Below are 22,391 nucleotides of genomic sequence, written 5' to 3'. Positions count from 1 at the left end.
AAAGGTTCAGATGAGATGGAAGTTGTCTTCTCTTGTTTGGAACCATTTGTCTATTAAAGTTCCTGATTTTGGTTGTCCTGCATAACTTTCCATTCTGACAGACAGTTTTTCAAGTAACCGTAGGTCCCATACCTTTTTCCACCACATATGAAGAAATCTATGAGGTTTTTATGTTTCAAATTTCAGTGTGCATCCATATATTTTGATAAGAAAACCATTTCTGGACATAACTTCTTGTTTGATAATCACTGAAATTTGTTTAAGTACCAATTGCCTAAATGTGTTTATTTTGGGGCAGTCTAGCCATATGCGTAGAAATGTGTCATTATCATTACAACCACACTAACACTTGGAGGAAACATTTTTAACCATTCTGGCTTGGAGACATAGACCTTGTGACCTTATCTTGTTGAATAGATCTTGTAGGTATGGAGGAATTTTATTATAACATAACTTGTAAAATTCTCCTGTAAATCCATCTAATCTAGGTGGTTTTCCTTGTTTGAGGTTTTGGATTGCCTGTTTGATTTCTTCTAACAAGATGGGCTGAATGAGTGTGGTTCCTTGATTTCCAACATTTTTAGAGAGTTGCAGAATGAATTAGGTTTTATCTGGGGAGGCCGATTCTTCAGCATAGAGTTCGAAGTAGAACTCTAGGAACTCCTCTGCTATGTCAACATGAGAGTTTTTGTTTATTTATTTTTATTTAGATATTTCTAATTAAAATGGAAACATAACAATAAAAATGCAATACTAGGGATAGACAACTTGTAGCCCTCCTGATGCTGTTGGGCTGCAGCTTCAGGTGTCCCTCACATTTAGCTGTACTGGGTAGAGTGGCCAGTTTTCTATACATTAGTCTCCAAGCAGACTATTGCATTCAGATTTAAAATCTGATATTTCTGATGATGCTATTGTACTTTGGCCACACCGTGAGGGGCAGGGAATCACTAGAAAGGATAATGATGCTAGGAAATTATAGGAAGGCCACATGCCAGATGGTTAGACTCAATTAGGGAGGACATGGACCTGGGCCTGCAGGACCTGAGCAGGAAGGTGAAGGAGTCTTGGAAATATCTTATTCATAGGTTTATCCATTCCAATTATAATAAGATTCTGCTCCCTCTGGTGAATTGCCTAAGGTCTATTTTAGTTAGGAGACATGATAACAAATGGCATAATATTTGCTGGCTGAGGCACACATATAAAAAAACTAATTTCTGATTATTGACTTACACATTCTATTTGCTTAGGATTTAAACTCCATGAGTTGGGGTCAATGTGAGGACAGTTAACAACAAATTTCTGTTTTATGTGGTCTTAATTCTAAAGTGCTTTGGAAAAAATTACTATTGGTGCTTCTCATTTCATGTTTCTCCCTTAAGTGTCTTAGCAGGCCAACTCTGATTTTTCAGAACTCATTTGGAAACTACATTAAAATAAGCATCTCAGGTGGAGAGATATAATTTACAAGGCAAAAACTGTTTAGTCTTTGGACACTTCCAGGTCTTCTTGGAGAGTGGTGCTAATGTCATGAGTCTAGTAGTGTTTAACAAATTTGAGCCAGCCCCAGGATTTTGCTGTTGCTGCATTTTAGGTTGAGATGCTTGGGGGCTATGATTATCCAATAGTGGACCTGACTTATGTTTATTTTTATGAACCATAATTTAAGGTCAAATATTGTGCACTATTGCTGTGATGTCTTTAGGAACCATGACATGGCCCCTTCACAGTAACTACTAGTCGCATATGTCCATGTAGCCACAGTGTCTTCTTCCATGTAGTGACACACCTCACTTTAGATGGTATAGGTACTTGGAAAATATTTTAGTTGACATTTTTGAAACCTGGGTTTCAAAATGTATACTAATAATTTATAAGTTACAGGTCTTGTTGCTGTGGTCCAAATCCAGTTGCTAATCTCAACTAGAGTAGACCCATTGAATCAGTGAGATTTAAATACTATTGATTTACCCTTCAGCAATTGATTCAGTGGGTCTCCTCTAGCAGAGACTGTTTGATTCAAATTGAGTAAATTTAGTTAGGTCAGTTGCTTTGGGTTAGAGAAGAAAAATATTTTCCTATATCATACAAATGGGAGAATATTTAAAGGAGGAAATATAATCTAGTGGTACTGTCTTCAGTTGGGGGGGGGATGGCGAAACAAGATCTGGCACAAATACACAAACTAGTGAAATTATAGAGCCTCAATCTTGCCTTGGTGGCTCATAATTAAATCTAATTTCTCTTGTGCCCTACCAGCTGGCAAGCACAGTTGTACATACTTATGTCTGTGGATTAGTTCAAATTATTTGCAGAACAGTTGATGTGTAGAGAGTATTTATGCTTATTTTTAATTTTATATTTATTTTTTAAAGATTCATGGCATGTTCCCCAAACTTGAAGAATGGAGTTTTGTCTCCTTCCTGCCTTGAATGGGATCCAAAACAAATGTTGTTTTGATAATGGCTTACAGTTGCATTTATACAGGTTGCTTTTCAAAGTAAATAATCAATGCCCTCTTTGCTCCTGTTTGCAGATTTTCCAAAGTCTGCCTGATGCCACTTTCCCTGAGCCAATCTCTGTGTCAGTGTCTCCTCCAAATGCTCCGCCACGACAATCAAGAAGACAAGGGCAACGTACTAAGAGGCCTGTTGCTGTATATAATCACTGTCTTGAGCTGGATGACAGTAAGATGTTAATTATATTTTCTGTCTTGGTAGCAGAGTGCGCTCACAGTGTATCTTGTGTCATCAGGGCAATCTAGAGTAGTTTTCCATTTCACTATTTCTCTTATCTGTTTTTTTTAAATTGGAAAATGGAGATAGGAGGCAGAGAGGATGTGTCCTTATGACATATTACTGTATCTGTAGCTATAGGAAAACTTTTAGCAAAAGAAATTATCCCCTTTAAAGCCAAATCTATTTGACCTTTGACAACAATTCCAAAACCATAGGATAAACTGACGAAGATAAGAATGAAAAGTAAAACAGACCTTTTGTGAACTGATAGACAAAATGTATGTATGCTTAATCTGGACTAAAAGTCAGATCTGGCAAATCATATGAGCATAGACAGCTACTAAACATTGGGTGATTAAAATGTTGTGTACAGACATGTCCTACCAAGAAGTAAAGTAGAAGGTAATATGTAGCCAGGTGTTCTGGATGGAAAGGATTATATTTGCCATTTTAATACATTTTTGGCATTTACCCAGGGCTCATTTTCATTTCTTTGAGTTTATAGATTTTTATTGTCCTGTGTTGTTATTGTCAGATATTCTCTTTTCCTTATTCGCCCCCTCCTTTATATGTCATTATTTAATTATTTCAGTCCATAGGAAAACAAGTTCAACACACAAAGCGTTGTTGGTGTGGATATGAAATTAAGGTGTTTAATTTTGGGAGAAGGCAGAATAGGGCAAGCCTCTTAAAATGGAGCTAGATTGTTTTAAATGCAGTCCCTGCCTCCTGTTGCATTTTGGTGTTTGGAGTTCAATGATGCTTAAGAGCTCTCTGGCTGGATATTCTAAATGCCCCTTCCTAAACTCCAAACTCTAAAATGCAGTAGGAGGCAGGGACTGCATTTAAAGCGACCTAGCCCCATTTTAAGAGTGTAAACCGATAAGCTCCTAAGAAAGTAAAACTTTCAAGTGAAACAAGTAACACAGATACATGAAGTAACAAATGTCTTATTCACACATAACTACCGTATATACTTAACTATAAGTTGGCCTCATGTATAAGTCAAGGGGAAGTTTTGGGGTCAAAATTATGGATTTTGATATGATCTGTGGATAAGTCAAGGGTAAAGTCTAGGGGCATGTAATAAAGGATCTAAAGGATGATGCAAAGGGAAACAATGCCAAAGAACTTACAAAATTCTACATATATACACTACCTATATTGACCCATGGATAAGTCGACTCAGGTTTTTTGGGTCAATTTTTTGACTCAAATTTCTAGACTTATATATAAGTATATACAGTAAGTATCTATTGTTTGAAACACATGTTAAATAAAGTTTTGTTATTATTTTAGTGACAACTTGCCTGCAGTTTGAGTATATATCCACACTACTAATATAAAGCATTTTAAAACAAAGTCTAGGGAGATTTTAAAAATAGTCTGTAACAAATCGGTGGCAGCGAGGGAATAGAAAAATTCCTTTGGGCTGCCACAATAGAAACAGTAAATGTGGTCTTGACAATTTGGTGGCAGTGGTGGGATGACAAAACCTGTGAGGCTGCCACAATAGAAAAACAGTTGGGGGGGTTGGTTTAGATTATATTTTACCTTTTGTATGTTTTAAATTTAAATTTTCTATTGTTTTATTATCTACGTTGTTTTTTTAAAAAATATTGTTTTAATGTGTTTTTATGTTGTGAGCCTCCTTGGGTCCCTTTTTGGGAGAAAGATGGGATAGAAATAAAATAAAATAATAAATAAAACTGATAAATCTGCTTGTACAGTATGTACATACATACGACCTTTTTAAAACGATTGTCATTTTTTAAAGAATCATCTTATGCACCTGATATAACAAATTTGTTGTTGTGTTCCTTTAAGTCATTTCTGACTTATGGAGACTCTAATGCGAACCTCTTATGGGGGTTTCTTGGCAAATTGCCATCTTCTGAGGCTGAGAGTATATGACTTACCCAAGGTCACCCAGTGGGCTTACATAGCTGAGCTGGGATTCAAATCCTGGTCTGTAGAGTCAGAATCCAATGTTCAAACCACTACATAACAAGTAGGATGTAGAAATAATATGTGTATTACCCATAATTAACATGATTTTGTTTTTTAAAAAAATTTCAAAGCAGTTTCTACATCAGGCTTTTCAAAGCCACCATTTTGAATTAACTTTGAAGAAGGCAACTGTGGGCCGATTGTGCCGGGACCTTGGCGACCACATAGTCTGCTTCCAAAGCAGGTCTCTGCCACAGGCCCAAATGGGCTGCCTGCAGGAGTGGATTAAATCCTCTCCTTTTTGGGCCAGCTTTTCCTGGTTTGGCATGTGTCATGTAAATGTCAGCCATCAAAGCGACCAGAAGCCACTTTATTTGGCCTGTGCATATCAAGCCAATGTTAGTTTGTTGCAGCAAGATCAATAAAGTATTATTGCACCCTAAAGACTAACATTCATTTTGGCATTGAAGACTATACTACAATATGTCTCTTAAGTTGTTTGTTTGTTGCTGTTCATTTTGGATTTTGAATCTTTTGTTGACGTTCATTTAGAATTAAAGAGAAAGCATCACACTTTTTGTTTTCTAAGCATTTCAAAATTCTGGCTTCCTAATTTTCCTCCATGAAGTTCAATTCCTTTTATTTTGAGGATACCAATAAAAGTCCCAACAGTACTTCAAGAGCTATAACAGACCTATGGGCTAAATGTTCTATACCTCGCAGTTCAAATATCTGGGTGTGTTTAAAGAGGAATTCTAAATTGGCATACATAAAATGGTTAACGGCTGTAACTGAAATTCTTCTTCAGATAATTGAATACTCAGTGATCATGTCAAAGGGTGTACTGAAACCTTAACATATCATCACAGAATATTATGTAGAGCAGTGGTTCCCAACCTGTGGGTCGGGACCCCTTTGGGGGTCGAGTGACCCTTTCATGGGGGTCGCCTAAGACCATTGGAGAAAACCTATTTAATTACAGTCATGAAGTAGCAACGAAAATGATTTCATGGGTTTGGGTCACCACAACATGAGGAACTGTATTAAAGGGTCGCGGCATTAGGATGGTTGGGAACCACTGATGTAGAGACTGCCTGTTTTTAATAGGTTTTAGGAAAATCTCTCTCAAGAAACCCTCTCTGTTTACATATATCCATACCCTGTTCACTTGATAGTACTCAGTCTCTTCTCTAGCTAAATAAAAATAGTTTTGGATCTATATGCTCTGTAGCAGCTTTCCTATTTAGATTGCAGTTTAGACAAATAACCTGCTAGGTAGGTTATTAGTATGCGATTAGCATAGCCTTACCAGAAATCACCATATATATCTCTACATGAACATTTTACCTCAAAGAGTGGATATGTGTGTAATATTTTTTCCCTTCATCTGAATTATTATCTTTGTAGGTCACTCTCTTTTCTCTAGTTCAGAAGAATCTGGATAGTAGGCTTACCTGCATTTTTTATTCACTAATATTTCTTCTTCTCAATATTTCTCCCTCTTTCTATGTTCTGATTGCTGGAGCTTCTACTTGTCACTATACTTTTCACTTTTCATGGAGTTCCACTCCCTGCTCTGCTTGTATCTGATTTCTTATTGTATGGTAACCCCTGGATCTATCATATCTTGGCATTTTAATTATGAGATCTAAATTAACACCTTGACACAATATCTGTGATTTTGCTGTGAACTGTTTTCCACAGCTTGCTTAGTTTGTGATTTTTTTTTATCCTTTTATTTTTAGATACCTTGATGAGAGGGTTCATGTAGGAGGAGGTTGCACATCTGTAATTTCTTTTTATTTGATGCTTTTAGGTGTGGCTAGATACACTTTCAGTTAATCTAAGAAATGCTTTGAGCTATTAATTGGTTCTTTCTACTAAAGAACAGATGTTCCTGGCATACAACCTGACTTCATAGTGAAACAAAGCTGAGATTTCAGAAGAAGAAGCAAACACATTGGTACAACACTTAAGCAGAACCAAGAGTAACCACAGAGGCACAAAGAGAGCATGGTTCTTGTAGGTGGAAATTGGCTTAACATAACAGCATCCAGATCTACTCTTTTATCATGTTACTTTGTTTAGTAGGTTAGAGATATGCTTCAGCAGTCTATGGTGAAAGTCTAAAGATGATGTGACTGAAGGTGATTAGATAGATAGATAGATAGATAGATAGATAGGGGGGGGGAGGAGAATCCATACCTAAAGAATCTATATATGCTAGTAGCACAAGCCAGCCTAAAGTGCTGGCATGGATTAGAGCGGGATTCTCAACCTCAATATTTCCACTCTGTGTACCAAGTAAGATGTGGACCATTTTTCTTCTCTGGGATGTTTTTTAGTTGTTCCTGCCTGATGAAGAAGTTTGTGGGCTTTAAAATTAGCATCATGAATTTTGCCCCTTCTGATTGGCCTAAGAACTGGATCACCATAATGTGTGTTTTGGATTTTAGGTTTGGTTTTATGGTCAATACAGCTACTCCTGCATTTTAAGGACAGCTATTGTAATAATAAAAGAAGCATTGATTGCTTCAAAGTATTAAAAACAGCCATAAATGCTGATATGTGAAGTGAAAAGTGTAGCACTTAAGTGGACGCAAGGTGCACCTGCCCCTCATTGCCTTCAAGAAACTTGGGTGCTCTGACAATTAGAGTAAAACAGATATGTTACAAGTATGCCTGAATGCTTATAGCATTAGCAATAGCAAGTACATTTCTATACTGCTTATCAATGCACTTAAACCTTCCCTAAGTGATTTACAAATGTGTACACTATTTGCCCCCAACTAGCTGGGTATTCATTTTAGTAACATATGGAAGAATGCAAGACTTAGTGGACCCTGGAGCCCTGCCTGGGATTGAACTCACAACCTTGTGGCTGTGAATGGCTGCAGAACTTGCATTTTAACCACTGCACCACCAGGGCTCCTTCAACTTATATGATGTAGGCAGAGCTTGCTGCCTCTTATTGTACTAGTATAAGTCCAGTTATCAGAACAGGGCTAGATGACTATGATGCAGAGCAGGCAGCTGGGAAGGAGCGGCCTCTGGCTGCGATTGGGCCGGGCATGCGGCAACCGCATGGCCTGCTCCCGAAGCTAGCTGCTGCCACAGGTCCCAAACTGCACGGCCATGAGTCAGATTATTCTGGCATCTTTTTGAACTGGTCCTTTGCACTGGAGTGCGGCCATGTGTTCCAGGCCAAAGACATGGAAATCCACTCACTAAGCAGCTATCTCAGCACTTCACCCCCACAGTTCTTTTGAGGATAGTGGACTGCTTTGACACCCAGGGAAGGAAAGCAGGAAGCAAGAGTCACAAATAAATAGAACTTTGCTATCCATATGTGATTTAGTGTTAAATAAATCAAACACATTTTTTGTTAAAATATGTAATGCAGATTATAGCTCTTTAGACATTTGTTTGGAAAGGAATTTTTGTCTTAATGAAGGAGTTGGCCATCTGGTGTCCTCTTGAAACCTTTTTTTATAATGGAAAAGGGATATTTGGTAATTTGATTTGTTTCATAGGATTTTAAATTTTTAAATATTTTTTATAAAGTTAGCTTCCTACATAACAATAATAAGACCTTTTTGGTTTGTACGTGGCAAAGCCTGCATTTTGACTGACGTAACAAAATGGTGTTCTTAAACTCATATTTTTAAAGAAAGGTTGTTGCTGCTTTTATTGAAGTGGTTGATAAGTAAATACAGTATTTATTTGATTAATGCAAAAATCATGACTGCCTTCTCAGTAAAATTTATTTCAGAGGTTGGTCTTTCTGTCAGGGATGATGGGAGTTGTAGCTCTTCACCTCTGGCTCTAACTCACCACCTTGTTATGCAGCGGAGCTGACCAGCTTTGGTCAGTGGTTAGTGCTTTTCTTCAAAGCAGCAGAGTTTCAGAGAATAGGCTGAAGACCCTGACAAACTCTCCAAGCCTTCTCACTCTTCTTCCACAGAAGTCTTCACACTTCTCCAGGATTCTGCTGGCTCTTGTATCTTCACTCAAGACACCAGACAACTCAGTAGTCTTATATAAAAGATCTACTTTATTCTACTATATACAAATACTAATGCCCTCACAAATCACAATCTCTACAATCTCCAAACTACTCACAAAACTCCACAACTACCCACAAAATACATTGGCAAACTTAGCAATTATTATAGCCATTGTCAAACACCACCCACTTAGTCAGTTTCCACCCAGTGGGCGTGTACACTCATTTTGATTGGTTCTCATAGTTCAACCCATACTCAAGGATTTCATCATCTCACCTTGTACACTTAATGATTCTCAGGTGTTTCCAATTGTACATTCTACATTTCTGTCCTTGGCATTCAGGACTGCTAAATTACATTAGCTTTTACACCTGTGTGGCTTCTTAATTGCTTTTACTTAGTCATACTGACTCTCACATACATGTTTTATTTCTTCTACTGTATATCCCATGTTGCATTTTCCTTAACACTTTCTTCAAGACATATCTTTCTCACATAGGTGCTTTGATAAGGGAGAGCTAGAAATTTCTTATAAATCTGGTTTCTGGTAGTGATGTTTTCCTGAGACACAACAAAATGATTTCATAGAGGCTTCAAGGAAGCCATATTACTTTGCAGGTTGGCAGTCTGCCCTCTCAAGAGGCCAAATGCCAGTCCAGTGCCATCCTTGTAGAACAGCTGCTTACATTATGGAGTAAATGTCTGTACTGCACTATTCCTCTTTGACATGACCCACAGCAACAAAAGCAGGAGGTGTGTCACCAACTGCAAGTGATTTGAATGGCTGAAGAAAATTCTGTTGCCACCCAAATTGCTAACACTTAAATGGCACCACGACAGGTGCCATCTAAGTGTCAGCAAGTGTCTTCTCTTTTTAGAAGAGAAGGTGGAGTACTAGGAAGACAGTCCAAATTAATACTGTTTCCTTCTTTCCTGTAATATTGACATCTGAGTAATTCTTAGTTGCCTTTGAACAGTGTCTGTAGAGGAGGGTACAGCTGAAATATTGTCAACAATTTATCTGCCTTAATGATCATTCTTCCCATCATCTGAATTGCAACCTATGCTAGTATTAGTTATTTGACATGAATAATAGATAGGTGTACAAAAAAGAAAAAAGAAAAGAAAATCCTCCTGTGCAGTTTTCTTCTGCAGGATGTCAGAGTGTTTTGAGAGTGAGTGAGAGATTTCCCCTTTGATGCCTGCTGCTGTTATGATATAACTGTACCACTTCACAGTTTAAATTAATTTGTTTTGACTTGTATTGACACTGTAACCTAATTTGTGTCTCTTGGTTCACAATCTAATTCCCCATATTGTCTGTTGACCTTTTTAAAATGGGTTTTTGTTCTTAGTATTATGATGTGACTTAATAAAAGTGCCCAAATTTCATACCCTGTGACTTCTTAAGGTAGTGATGGGGGACTGCAGCTGATCTGGAGTGAGGGGGCAATTTTCTGCCTCTCGCACCTTCTTGGGACTGTAGGCACCTCCAAAAATGGCATAAAGCCACACCACATGAAATTGCCAGATGTCTACTGGTTTTAAAAAAGATTATTGTTAATTAAAAAGTGCAGGAGGGCTGTGCAATCTAAAAGGAGGCTTGAAGGAGAGGCAATTCATTTCCACTACCCTCCCCCCCTTTAGAAAAAGAAGAGTCTGGAGAGATTAGTGGTTTCAAAAACAGCTCTTACGGCTAAGTATACTTTGCCCACCCCTATTTTTAATGGACAGATATATCAGTAGAACTAATTCTCCAGTTTCCCTCACTATTGTAATATAGAAACTGGCGTGGTATAGCAGTTTAAATGTTTGACTAAGACTCTGGTAGACTAGAATTTGTATCCACCCTCAGCCGTGGAAATCCACTGACCTTGGACATGTTATATTCTCTCAGCCTCAGAGGAAGCCAATGGCACCCCCCCCCCCCAAACAAATCTTGTCAATTAAACCCCATGATAGCTGTTCCTTATGAAAGCTACTTGTGAAGGCACACAGCAACAATTGTAATATTATATTATAAAACAAGCATGTTGAGAAGGTTTACTTGTACCTTTGTTACTGGTGTGGGAAATGCTTAAATTTTAAAAGTAAATGTAAAATTTAAGAGCCTTTCCCAAATTTTTACAATTACATTATTTTGTTGCTATTGTAGTTAACTGTTGACGAGTCGACTTCAATTCATACTGACCCCATGAATGAGAGAAGTAATGTATTACTATTTAACCTCAAGGAATATCATTATCTTTGTGACTTGTGACCCTCCAAATTAGGTGTAGGACTAGAACACAGTCACTGTAGGAATTCTTGTGATGTCATGAAGTTCAGGGTTTCAGATGCCTAGAAACATGATAATAGATTTGATGTACTTTTTCCATGTATTTTTGTAAAAGCAACTTAAAGAATAAGCCAGCAAAAATTGTAAACTGAAAATGCATTGGAAAAAACAATTTATACATAAATCTTTAGGAGTGTTGATCAGCTATCCATGTGAAGTTGACATCTATATGCTGCACAATTTGAGTCTTCCTTGTCTGGAGTTCCAGAATACTCCAGAATCATCCACACGGGAGGATAAGATAGTGCTTTGCTTTCTATTGATTCAGTGTACACAAACTTTGTTCCATGCAGAAAATTATTAAAAAATATTGTGTATAAAATTACCAACAGGCGATGTGTATAAGGTGTATATGAAACATAAGTGAATTTCATGTTTTGACAAAACAGACAATTACAGCTTAGAGAAAAATAATTTAAACAATCATTCACAAACCCATGAATATTGAGACTTGGCCCAATATTAAAACCCAAAGGTTCCAAATGTAAATCAAGTGTCAAGGGAGAAAATGGAGCTCCTTGACTAGTCTCTCTCAAGGACAGGTGGTACAGGGGCGGGTGAAATAGCCAGTATTCAAGATCTTGGAAGCAAATAGAGCATTTCAATGCAGTTCAAAAATTCTGAAGGAAACCAAAATTAAACCAAAGTAACAAAGGTAGATTGCTAGTATATTTATTTAAAAGCTTTTTAAGCATCTAATGAAAGGAGCATAGCCTGATTAGACTTGTCACTTTGCAAAGCAATCAAGTCAACAACCAGTCTAAGATTGCCAGTCTCCTATTTTTGATAAAATTCACCTGGGCTATGTGAACCAGGGAATTAATAACCTCCTGAAGTGTATTAGCAAAGATAGCATTTAATATCTTAGTCATCAACATTTATAAGAGAAGTAGGCCTATAATTTGTACATTGGGAGAGGTCTTTGCCATGTTTAGGAATTGCAATAATATAAGCATTATATAGCAAAGATAGTGAAGAGCCATATATAAAAGCTTCTACATATACATGATATGGAATAAGAAGATCTACAAATGCTTTATACTGTTCTGTTCCTCAGGCTTTCCTGTTATTTTTGGATTCATAATTTCACTCTTAATTATCTCTAAATGCAAAGATGCAGATAAAACTTGTTGTTGTAAATAATCTAAATGTAGGAGATAACAGTGAGAGGGAAAACCCTTCATACTTAGGAATGTTATGTGATGTGCCAAGCTCTTGCCTCCCTTCCTTTATAAGAGGAAGAAACAACTATTTTGAATCTTATAGGGTTTTTTTTTTAAAAAAAATAATGCAAGAAACTACTTCAAAAATAATTTCAACAGTGGTTTGGTTTAGCCAATTTTCTATATCCACCATTCCTAATTTATAATGGGATCTACAAAATACTAAAGTTGAATTGAATAATATACTTTCTTTGAGAGCAATATTTGCTTTAACTTGCCTTTGTCAGAAGTACTCAGAAAATAACACTTAGCATTCACATAGTCTGCCTGTAGTCATTGAGTGAAGGATAATGAAGTAAAGTACATGGCCTTAGCTTCAAACTGTTGTTGCACATCTGATATTCATATGATGATTTAGGTATTAATTATGCATCTGAGTAGCTAAGTGGAATCTAATGATGATTATCCTCAATGTTTATCCAGAAAATGTATCCTGATGATGTTGTAGTTATGTTAGTATGCTAATTTTATGGGTGAAAAATTGTTACTTGATTCTCCTCTGGTTCTAGTGAACAGCAGTTTCATGGTTAATTAAATTTACTTGTAGGTTGAAGCCATTCTTAAGTTAGGGTAGTAAAGATCAATGGAATATGTTTCAAGAGGTAAATAGTTCTTTATCTTTTGTATAATAAGTATCGTGCTACAATTTAGTACTTTTTTCTTTTAATAACAATATATTTGTTACTCATTCCTCAGATGACAGTTTTAATCTTCGCAAGGAATGCACACCCACTGGTAGTACGGATTCCCTTTCTTCTCAATCTCCAACAACTGCTGCTCCCAACAGTCCTCCAGACGGACAGAAAAACCATCTTATAAGTGACAGTGGTGATACAGGAGATTGGGCAACCCCTCTGTAAGTAGTAACATTTCTATTCAAAGGCTGGTTTGCTATTTAACATACAGATTTTTTGTAACAAAGAGAAAGTAGAAACAATGGCTCAGTTTCTCATGATACACATTTCTCTTGTTTCTAATTAAGAAACCACTAAATTAAAAAAACATAACATACTGCAGCTGGTTCTGTCTTCTGCTATCTAAAGGCCACAACTTGTGCAATGTCCTTCTGTCCAAATTTGGGAAATCATACTTCTACCTCTTGCAGCTCTCCCCATTTAGTAAGTTCCCCTGACCATATGTATATGTAAGATTTTTGGGGCTTAGAGAGATTGTTGGGGGACAGAAGAGGCAGAAGAATTAATTTCTACTAGACTAGATGCATATACACATATCTGAATCCTACCATTATGTTTGATAAAATTAATGTAGATTCTTACATATTAGAAAATTTAGCCATCTAAATGCAAATGAAATGATAATAGAGAAAGGGCATCAAAATATTTTAGAATAAGCATGCAAGTAAAAATCACTTTTGTAATTAGAGAATTAGAGTGAAAGTAGTACATGCAGTGTAATATCTCTTCCCCCACCCCTTAGTAATACTGAATCTAAAAGTTCAGTCCTCTGTGCAATCATTTGGAAAAGAGAAATGTGGAATCACAGTGGCAGTCACAGTGGAAGATTGAAGACTGGTGCAGTTGCAATAGTGTTTCTATGCTGTGTAGCCCAGGGAAACATTCTATTCTGGGTTGAACCTTTTGTAGAAAGTGAATCATACTAAGACTTTTTAAAGGAGCGAATCTTTTACAGGCATTCAAAGTGCCCAGAAGGAAGCCTGTATAGCTGATTGCTTTGTTAAAAAGTTACCATTATGGCTTTTGCTCTTTCTTGTGTTAAGATAAAGACCTCACCTATTCAGTCAGATTTGTCTGTTTTTAATGCTTCTAAAACTGCTGTTCTGGAGAGCCTACAGTCAGAGTGTGAAGTTCCATTCCTACATATATTTTTTATTTCTTTGATTATGTCTCACCTTTTTTTCCAACAAGGGACACAACTTTTTCCTCCTGTGTAGAAATTGATAGGTACTTAAGAATGCTTTGCTGCCTCAGGTCCTAGTCATCTGTATTCTTCAGACTATACATAAATCCAAACAAAATAGATAGGCATGATCATCTTTCATGACAGTATGCATGCTATCAACAAGCAACTTCCCATATAGCAATGGTAGCCATATCTTAATTATCTTGTGACATAGTTGCAGGTATCTGACAATTCCGTAATATCCATCTATAGTTTGATGAGCAAACACGGTTGTGATGGCATACATAGAACTGAAATAAATAGTGTGAATGATACATAGACCCAGCCATATGGAAAGGTGTGGTGATGGAGAAGCTTTCTGGAAGAGTGCCACCTCCCTCCCATGCTGCATTTTGGATGGAAACTGAAAGCCAAAACATGAGTTCTGCCAGATCAGACAAGTCAAGAATCTCCACTTCATCTTTTGTGTATTCCTTAACACCCCTTTCCTGCCCTCACATTCCAGGCAACTCCAGATCTTGTCTAGGTGTTGTAAAGTCCGTGAAGCATCATAGATCAAAATCAAATCTCATCTCCTGAATATCAAACAAACTCCTTACTTTGGAAACCTCTGATTCCGCTGAGAGAAAGTCAAGCTTTTGGTTTTGCATGGAACCTCTATGAATTGGGGTTGGCTTTAAGGGTAATCAATATCACCACCACCACCCTCCAAATGTAATATTTTTGCTGCAGTCTGCCCCCCCTGCATGCCTGGTGACTGTCACCCTCAGGCCTCAGTCTGAGTACTTTTGTTTTTGTCCACCTCCCAAAACCTGCATACGTTTTAGCTTTATGTGAACCTTTTCTACTACCTCATCCAGTCATAAGTCTCTGTTACCCCTCTCATTTTTCTACTTCAGTTATCTCTGCATGCTGGTTGTTTAAATGAGTTGTCTTTATGTGTGTGTCTTTTATATTTCTTGTAATAAAAGGTCAAGTTGTTCCTCATGCCCATAGTCTCTGTCAGTTATTGCCAGTATAGCTGATCCTTAATTCCTCCATATGTTACCCTCTCTTGCAAAACCAAGCTAGACATTCCCCAAATTAATTAAGATAGATTGCATCTGTCAATGGAGGCTCTAGAAGTCCCATGCATTTAGGGTGACACAGTCTTAAAATAGAGGGTGGAAAATTTTATATATATATATATATATATATATATATATATATATATATATATTTAATGAGTGCTGAATTCCAGCTTGGTGCATTGTTTCCCCACTAAATTTTCAGCAGCATAAAAATGGGCTGCCTTTTCCAGATAGAGAACTGTAAATAGTGAAAAACAAAAGAGAATCATGCAGAAATTATTCAGCAAAGCCTTTGAACTTTTATGTCATCCAACAATTTGATGTGTTGGGGGACTATTCATGGTGTCCTGCAGGCTTGATTCAGCACATTACTCTTAAGGGTATATGTGTTGTTTGAAACGTGATTGACATGAGTCAACAGTGTGATGCGGCAGCTAAAAAGGCCAATGCAATTTTAGGCTGCATCAGTAAAAGTATAGTGTCTAGATCAAGAGAAGTAATAGTGCCACTGTAATCTGCTTTGGTCAGGCCTCACCTGGAATATTGTGTCCAGTTCTGGGCACCACAATTCTAAAAGGACATTGAGAAACTGGAGCATGTCCAAAGGAGGGCGACTAAAATGGTGAAGGGTCTGGAAGCCATGTCCTATGAGGAAAGACTTGGGGAGCTGGGGATGTTTAGCCTGGAGAAAAGATGGTTAAGAGGTGATATGATAGCCCTGTTTAAATATTTGAAGGGATGTCATACTGAAGAGGGAGCAAGCTTGTTTTCTGCAGCTCCAGAGAACAGGATCCGGAACAATAGATGCAAGCTGCAGGAAAAGAGATTCCACCTCAACATTAGGAGGAACTTCCTGACAGTAAGGGCTGTTTGACAGTGGAACAAACTCCCTCGGAGTGTAGTGGAGTCCCCTTCCTTGGAGGTCTTTAAACAGAGGCTGGATGGCCATCTGTCAATGGGGATGCTTTGATTGTGATTTCCTGCATGGCAGGGGGTTGGACTGGATGGCCCTTGTGGTCTCTTCCAACTCTGTAATTCTATGATTCTATGAATATTTGGGGGACGGACAGGACAGGAGAAACGGTTATTGGTGCTTTGGCCACAAATGAGTTTAGTTGTTGGTTATCATTTTTTATTCGTGCTCTCATATATCTTTGCAACCCCATGTTTTTTACCCAGTTTTGTTAATGCTATTCCGTTTTGCAGTTAGAAATGTTACTATTTCATTCAAACAATAGTTTTAAATATTTGAGGAATGGCAGATCATTGCAGAAACTGCCATTTTTAGAGGGTAGGTAACTTTAAAAATAATGTTCTTTTCAGGTATCCCCAAAACATCTTTCTTACAAGATTGTTTTTCATGTCATAAATAACAAAGAGTTCACCAAAGAAAGCAACCCCTTAAAATCTGTTTTTTACTAGAATAAATAATGTGTCCTTTGTTTTCTTGCAGCAAATTGCCATTTTAAAATGTTTTGGCTTAGACAACTGCTCTAGATTTATGCTTCAAATTTGTCACTAGTCGAGCACAAAAGATCCTTGTGCTAATGTGTTAGCTGATATACTAGAAAGTTGCAGTCTACATTTAAATACACTATTGTTACAATCTGTACTGATCATGCCTTTTCTTATAAGTGTACAGGTTTGTACATGACTCGGATATTCAGCAATCCTGCTTGTCTTACCCTTCCCCCAAGTATTTGGGTTGTCCTACTGTGGCCCTGAGAGCCACTTCTGCAGAATTCCAACAAAGATATTCAGGGATGCAATGTCTTCTTGACCCTATTCCCATCCAAATATTTGTATGTTCACACAGATCACAGAACATTTAATAGGCAAGAAAAGTCTCTTTCTTAGTGTCTGTAAGGTATTGGCTTGCTTATTGAATTTAAAGTAGATTATATGAGTTGTGTAGAACCAGCATTTTAAAGCCAAATGGAGTTCTGCTCCTGATGCATGCTGATTTTGAATCCAAAAAACTAGGGCAGCTCTTTGAGAGGGGCATGGTTTTTTCTGCAGAGGTAGTGTAGATTCTTTCCATGGCCTTTCCCTTTTTCTTTCTTTGCTCACTGATTCTTCAGATAAGAGGATTTTATTTATCAGCGTTACCTTAGGAACAAGTCAGTTAAACATTCAGGAATTGGCTCCTGAATGTCAGTGCAGATCTCTAGCTATAGTTTATAACCTTCCTATCCCTCCCTCCCGCCCCCCCCCCCAGCTGAGCTATACAAGACAATAATTTTCCTTGTCAAAGGAAGATGATTGACAGTTTTCCTCTTTGCAGATAATATTTCTTCCATTTTAGCTTTCTTTCCATGTACCCATGATTGTAAAATATTTCATATAACTTCCTAACTTTTTCACCTGTACATTTAGTTACTCTAAATTTACTGTAAATCAAGGGACTTGTAATTCAGGAATTTGTTTAGACATCGTGTGAGCCAAATGCATGACAATGAGATTTTTCATAAATCTGAATATATATATATTATTGCTGAATGCAGACTTTTGTTTTGAAATGGAAATACAGATTTTGAAAACGACAATGAATTGCAAACAGTCCATGTGGATATTTGATGGGCAGCATGCTTTATAGTTGCATCCAAAGAGATTTCACAACATTCTTTTTAGAAACAGAGCTTTTCTTTGCCGCATTGTAGGCCATGAACTCTTCATATATATATCCACAAGCTGTATCTGACAGGAGCACTGCAGTGATTTCTCTACAGCAAGACTGAATTTCTCATAAAGCAAAGGAGAAAGCAGAATGAAGCTCAAAGGTGTCTGCTTTTGTTAGGATTTATTTTGCCTGTTGGAAAGGATCTGTTCCTATATGGTATTCAATTTGCAGCATACCCTTAGATAATAGTTGAGGAATACACACTGTCACTTGACATACTGAATTTGAATGCCATTGAATGACATGTGAATGTATTTACGATAATTCCTGTAGCCCAATATATAGCCCAATCTTGTACTGCAGAAACAAATGATAACATTCTTGGTTCTTTCTCTGTTTTAGGATATGGCTTAGGTCAATTTAGGAAGGGGAAACTTGAGTTAAGATTTAATAAAGTGACATATTATTCTATTTATAGCAGTGGGTGGGTGGGGACCCCTTTTTAGGGTCTTTAAAATGAAGCAGACTACAAATCATCTAGAATGCGCCCCTTCCTGGAACTGGGAGACCTTGAAACAGCAGTACATGCGCTGATCACCTCTCTATTGGACTTCAGTAATGCTCTCTACATGGGGCTACCCTTGTACCAAGTTCAGAAACTTCAACTTGTACAAAATATGGCAGCCAGGTTAATTACAGGTACTTCTCGTAATGATCGCATAACAACGGTTTTGAAATCCCTTTACTGGCTGCCAATTAGTTTCTGGGCATGGTACAAGGTGTTGGTGATTTCATTTAAAACCCTTCATGGCTTGGGTCCAAAATACTTAAGGGAACACCTTCTTCCTTACTGTCTGTCCCGCACTCTAAGCTCTTTGATGAAGAATCTACTTCATCCAAAAAAAATCTAGACTAACCTCAGTTACTCAGAAGGCCTTCTCCACTGCTGCTCCGAAGCTATGGAATGATCTGTCAAAGGAGATCCGCCACATTTCTACTCTTACAGCCTTTAAGAAGGCTCTTAAGACGGATCTCTTCTGGCAGGCCTTCCCTTCCTAGTTCCTCTCCCAGTTTACTGTGACTTATGTTGCTCTGTCCACCAATTCTTCTCTTAAATTTCATGAGAAGAATTCAATTAAAATTAAATAAAATTCTTACTTCAAGAAGAAGAACTGTTCCTCCATACCAACTGTCATCATCAGACCTGGGAGGGAGTGAAAAAGACAGGCCCAGTTCCATCAGGTCTAGATGTGAATTCTGTGACTTACGCCACTCTCTTTAATCTTATTTTATTGTATTTTATTGTATTTTATTGTATTGTATTCTCTGTATTTTTATTGCTGTAACCTGCCCGGATTCCTTGTGTTTGGGCGGGCTATAAATAATAATAATAATAATAATAATAATAATAATAATAATAATAATAATAATTTTCAGAGAAAGGATACTCATCCTGAAGTGAAAGGATAGAAGGAGGGCCTTATGGCATATTGTTTTACATAATAATAATAATAATAATAATAATAATAAGTAAAACAATATGCCATAAGGCCCTCCTTCTATCCTTTCACTTCAGACTAGACTAGAGACTAGAACTTGCATGGCATCCCATAGCAATAAACCTTACATTCTCTTCCATTTCTACCATGGAACAGTGTTGCAGTTTATCTAAGACAAAGGAATCCCTTTTTAAAAAAACGAGACCAAAACTAGGATGGACAAATTATCCATATCTCTCAGGAAATTAACTGCTGTGCGTGGCAATATAACAGTTTGTAACTCTTTATTAGAGATGATATTAGCAATTGTTTGATGTTCTCAGACTTCGATAAGATCACATTGGGTACCAACTAACCTTGTTCTGTATAAACTTCATTATTTAACTCAGCTTCTTCATTTTGTTATAAGAGCATGCAGTGGTTCATGCACAGCAATAAAATTGTAGCTCAAGAAACACTAAAAACCTATTTGCCTACATGATCTAAAGCAGCATTTTTCCCATGCTAGAACAGTTACTGCTATTATAACTTTTTCATGTATAATTGGTGGTATGTACTGAAAGGCATCTCAGAAGCACAAAACATGTATTATAGGATGCAAACAATTTCAGTGATTTCATTGATGTAAAAATTTAATCCAACTGCAGGTTGAGTAACCTTACTCTGAAAATCATAATGCTCCAAAATCCAGAACTTTTTTCCACAGGTGCTTTTGCTTTCTGATAGTTCAGTGTACACAAACTGTTTCCTGCCCAAAATTATTAAAAATATGTATAAAATTGCCTTTCAGCTATGTGTATATGATGTATGAATTACATAAGATTTGGGTTCCATCTGCAAGATATCTCATTATGTATATGCAAATATTCCAAAATGCGGATCACTTCTGGTCCCACACATTTTGGATAAGGGATACTCAGCTTGTACTCATAAAGGTGTGGACCTGAAATTACAAATTGTTAATCCTTTCTTGAAAATACCTTCTTTCAGCTCTAGTGAGAGTCACTCATCAATGGTTTCCTGGACAAACATGCAGTCAAGTGCAGCACCTACTTCCGTTGCACCATCATTATCACCATTCTCCTTTGCTTCCCCTGGCAAAGAGACTGACAGACCAGCTGGAAGGTAGTACTGCGCTGTTTGTTTATACCCATCCATGTTTCTGTCTTTAGTGCTCTTTTTGCTATTTTTTAAAAATAGGCAATATGCAGGTAACCATGTTTCTTTACTATTTCTTTAAATTTAACTTACTATCTATAGAGGCAGACTAATCATTTTGACTTTTGTGATACAAGCAAGATCTTTGGGTTTAAGTGGTGGAGGAAGTCTGTCTAAAAATACCTTAGACCAATGTTTCTCAGGCTATCTGGTGTGGCAGACCAGGAGTTATTTTTTCATGGTGTGACAGGAGACTAGAACAATATTTGTGCCCATTTGCTACAGTTGCTTCCCCCCCCCCCCCCAGGACTAACAAATGATGGCTTAAGAACACAGATCCAGAGACCACACTTGAGTAGCACTGCCATAGACTACTCTATATTGAGTCCTAACTACAGCTCCATCCACAGTGAGGAAGCATGAATGAAACTGAATTGTGTGAGAAGTAAAGATATCTTTTAGCTTTTTTAATAGTTTGTTTTTATTGTATATGGTTGCATGTAATTATAATGTGTTGTTCACCGCCCTGATCATAGGAAGGGCGGTATACAAATAAAATTTTATTATTATTATTATTATCTCCCTCCACTTCAGCTGAGATCCGAACAGTATATGAAGTGATTTTTTCATGCCACTGCAGGCAAAAGGTTGTGTGAAGCAAATTTACTGTGCATCTTGTTGGGTGTAAAAGCAGCTTTTATACTGTGACCAGGGCTATAGTTTTTTATTGGTTTTCTCTTCACTCCCCCAACCTCTATTGTCATTTTCTTTGAAAAACAACAAATTGCAACCAGCAATTACATGAGTGCACGGGCACTGTATATGTTAATTTCACCATATTCAATAGCCAAATTACTCACATTCCAGTTTAGTTTCATACTGATCAGCTGTTTCAGTGAAAACCTGAGTGTAACTTTATAAACTTAAGACAACAATCACTTTTTGATTTTTTTAAACAAAAATATAGGTACAGTTAGTCATACCTGTGTCTATGCCTCAAGGAAAAGCTGCACAGATTGAAGTGTGTGGGATTTTAAAAATAACTTTAGTTAAATAGGCTTCTCTACAACTTTAAATGCAAATTATTATCTAGCTCTAGCCAGCACAGCCAGTGTTGAGGGATGATGGGAGATGAAGTCCAACAACATCTGGAGGGTTGCATTTTATTTACCCTGAGGTAATGAGATGATTTTTCATGTAGATACAGTTTTGCTATCTGAGCAGGTGAACATGCTTGAGCTTTTGAAACTGTTTTCCCCCCATCATGGACTGTGTAGACAATATTTACCCTTAGTTTTATTTCAAAATGTACCTGATGTATACTGATCCAGTAAGCACTACTGGGCTTTTTTTTAAGCACTAACAAAAAATGCACTGATCTTTTTCAGCGTTGTCAGCAGAAAAGCAAGAGCTGTATACCCTTGTGAGGCAGAGCATAGCTCTGAACTGTCTTTTCAAACTGGGGCAGTTTTTGAGGATGGTAAGTATTTTAGCTTTTATAAAGCAATAAACCAGCAAAAACATTAAATGTAGCAAAACATAAGGGGACCACATATAAATAATCTCCCCTCCAAATTGCAGTATATTCCTGTTGTATATTTGTGCATGCATGTGTGTATTACCTGAGACTGTGACCAAGCAAAAGCCTAACAAAAGTTAACATCAAAAATTACTGCTGTAATGTGGGTCTTTGTTAGTTTTTGAATGTTTAAAGTATAACAGTAAAGCATTTTACTTATTTTGAAAACTTGAGCCACTTAAGATCAGATTTTTTTAAAAAAGAAGAGAGATGTCCCAAAGTCTACAGGACACATTGCAACAAATTGAATGGAACAATTGGAACTGCTAACTTTAAATGTGTTATGATAGGTAGCTATGTAGTTAGTATTAAAATTATGGAGATA

The 22,391-nt window shown here is 37.1% G+C and overlaps 1 protein-coding gene across 3 annotated transcripts in view; it reads left to right on the top strand.

The window, feature by feature from the left end:
* The window catches only part of ARHGAP10 (Rho GTPase activating protein 10), a 130,271-nt gene that overhangs the window by 96,578 nt on the left and 11,302 nt on the right, over positions 1 to 22,391 (top strand). For all 3 annotated transcript variants that reach the window (XM_089525712.1, XM_089525714.1, XM_089525713.1), the window contains 4 exons: positions 2,540 to 2,690; positions 12,956 to 13,115; positions 20,320 to 20,454; positions 21,876 to 21,967. In XM_089525712.1, the coding sequence (XP_089381838.1) occupies positions 2,540 to 2,690; positions 12,956 to 13,115; positions 20,320 to 20,454; positions 21,876 to 21,967 (538 nt within the window). The remainder of the gene's footprint in view (positions 1 to 2,539; positions 2,691 to 12,955; positions 13,116 to 20,319; positions 20,455 to 21,875; positions 21,968 to 22,391) is intronic.

The sequence above is a fragment of the Sceloporus occidentalis genome, unplaced genomic scaffold, assembly GCF_023333645.1.
Source record: "Sceloporus occidentalis isolate IW3139 unplaced genomic scaffold, rSceOcc1.0.p SCAF_5, whole genome shotgun sequence".
NCBI lineage: Eukaryota > Metazoa > Chordata > Lepidosauria > Squamata > Phrynosomatidae > Sceloporus > Sceloporus occidentalis.
The sequence above is the reverse complement of the archived record's forward strand: the minus strand, read 5'-3'. Positions and strand labels throughout refer to the sequence as shown.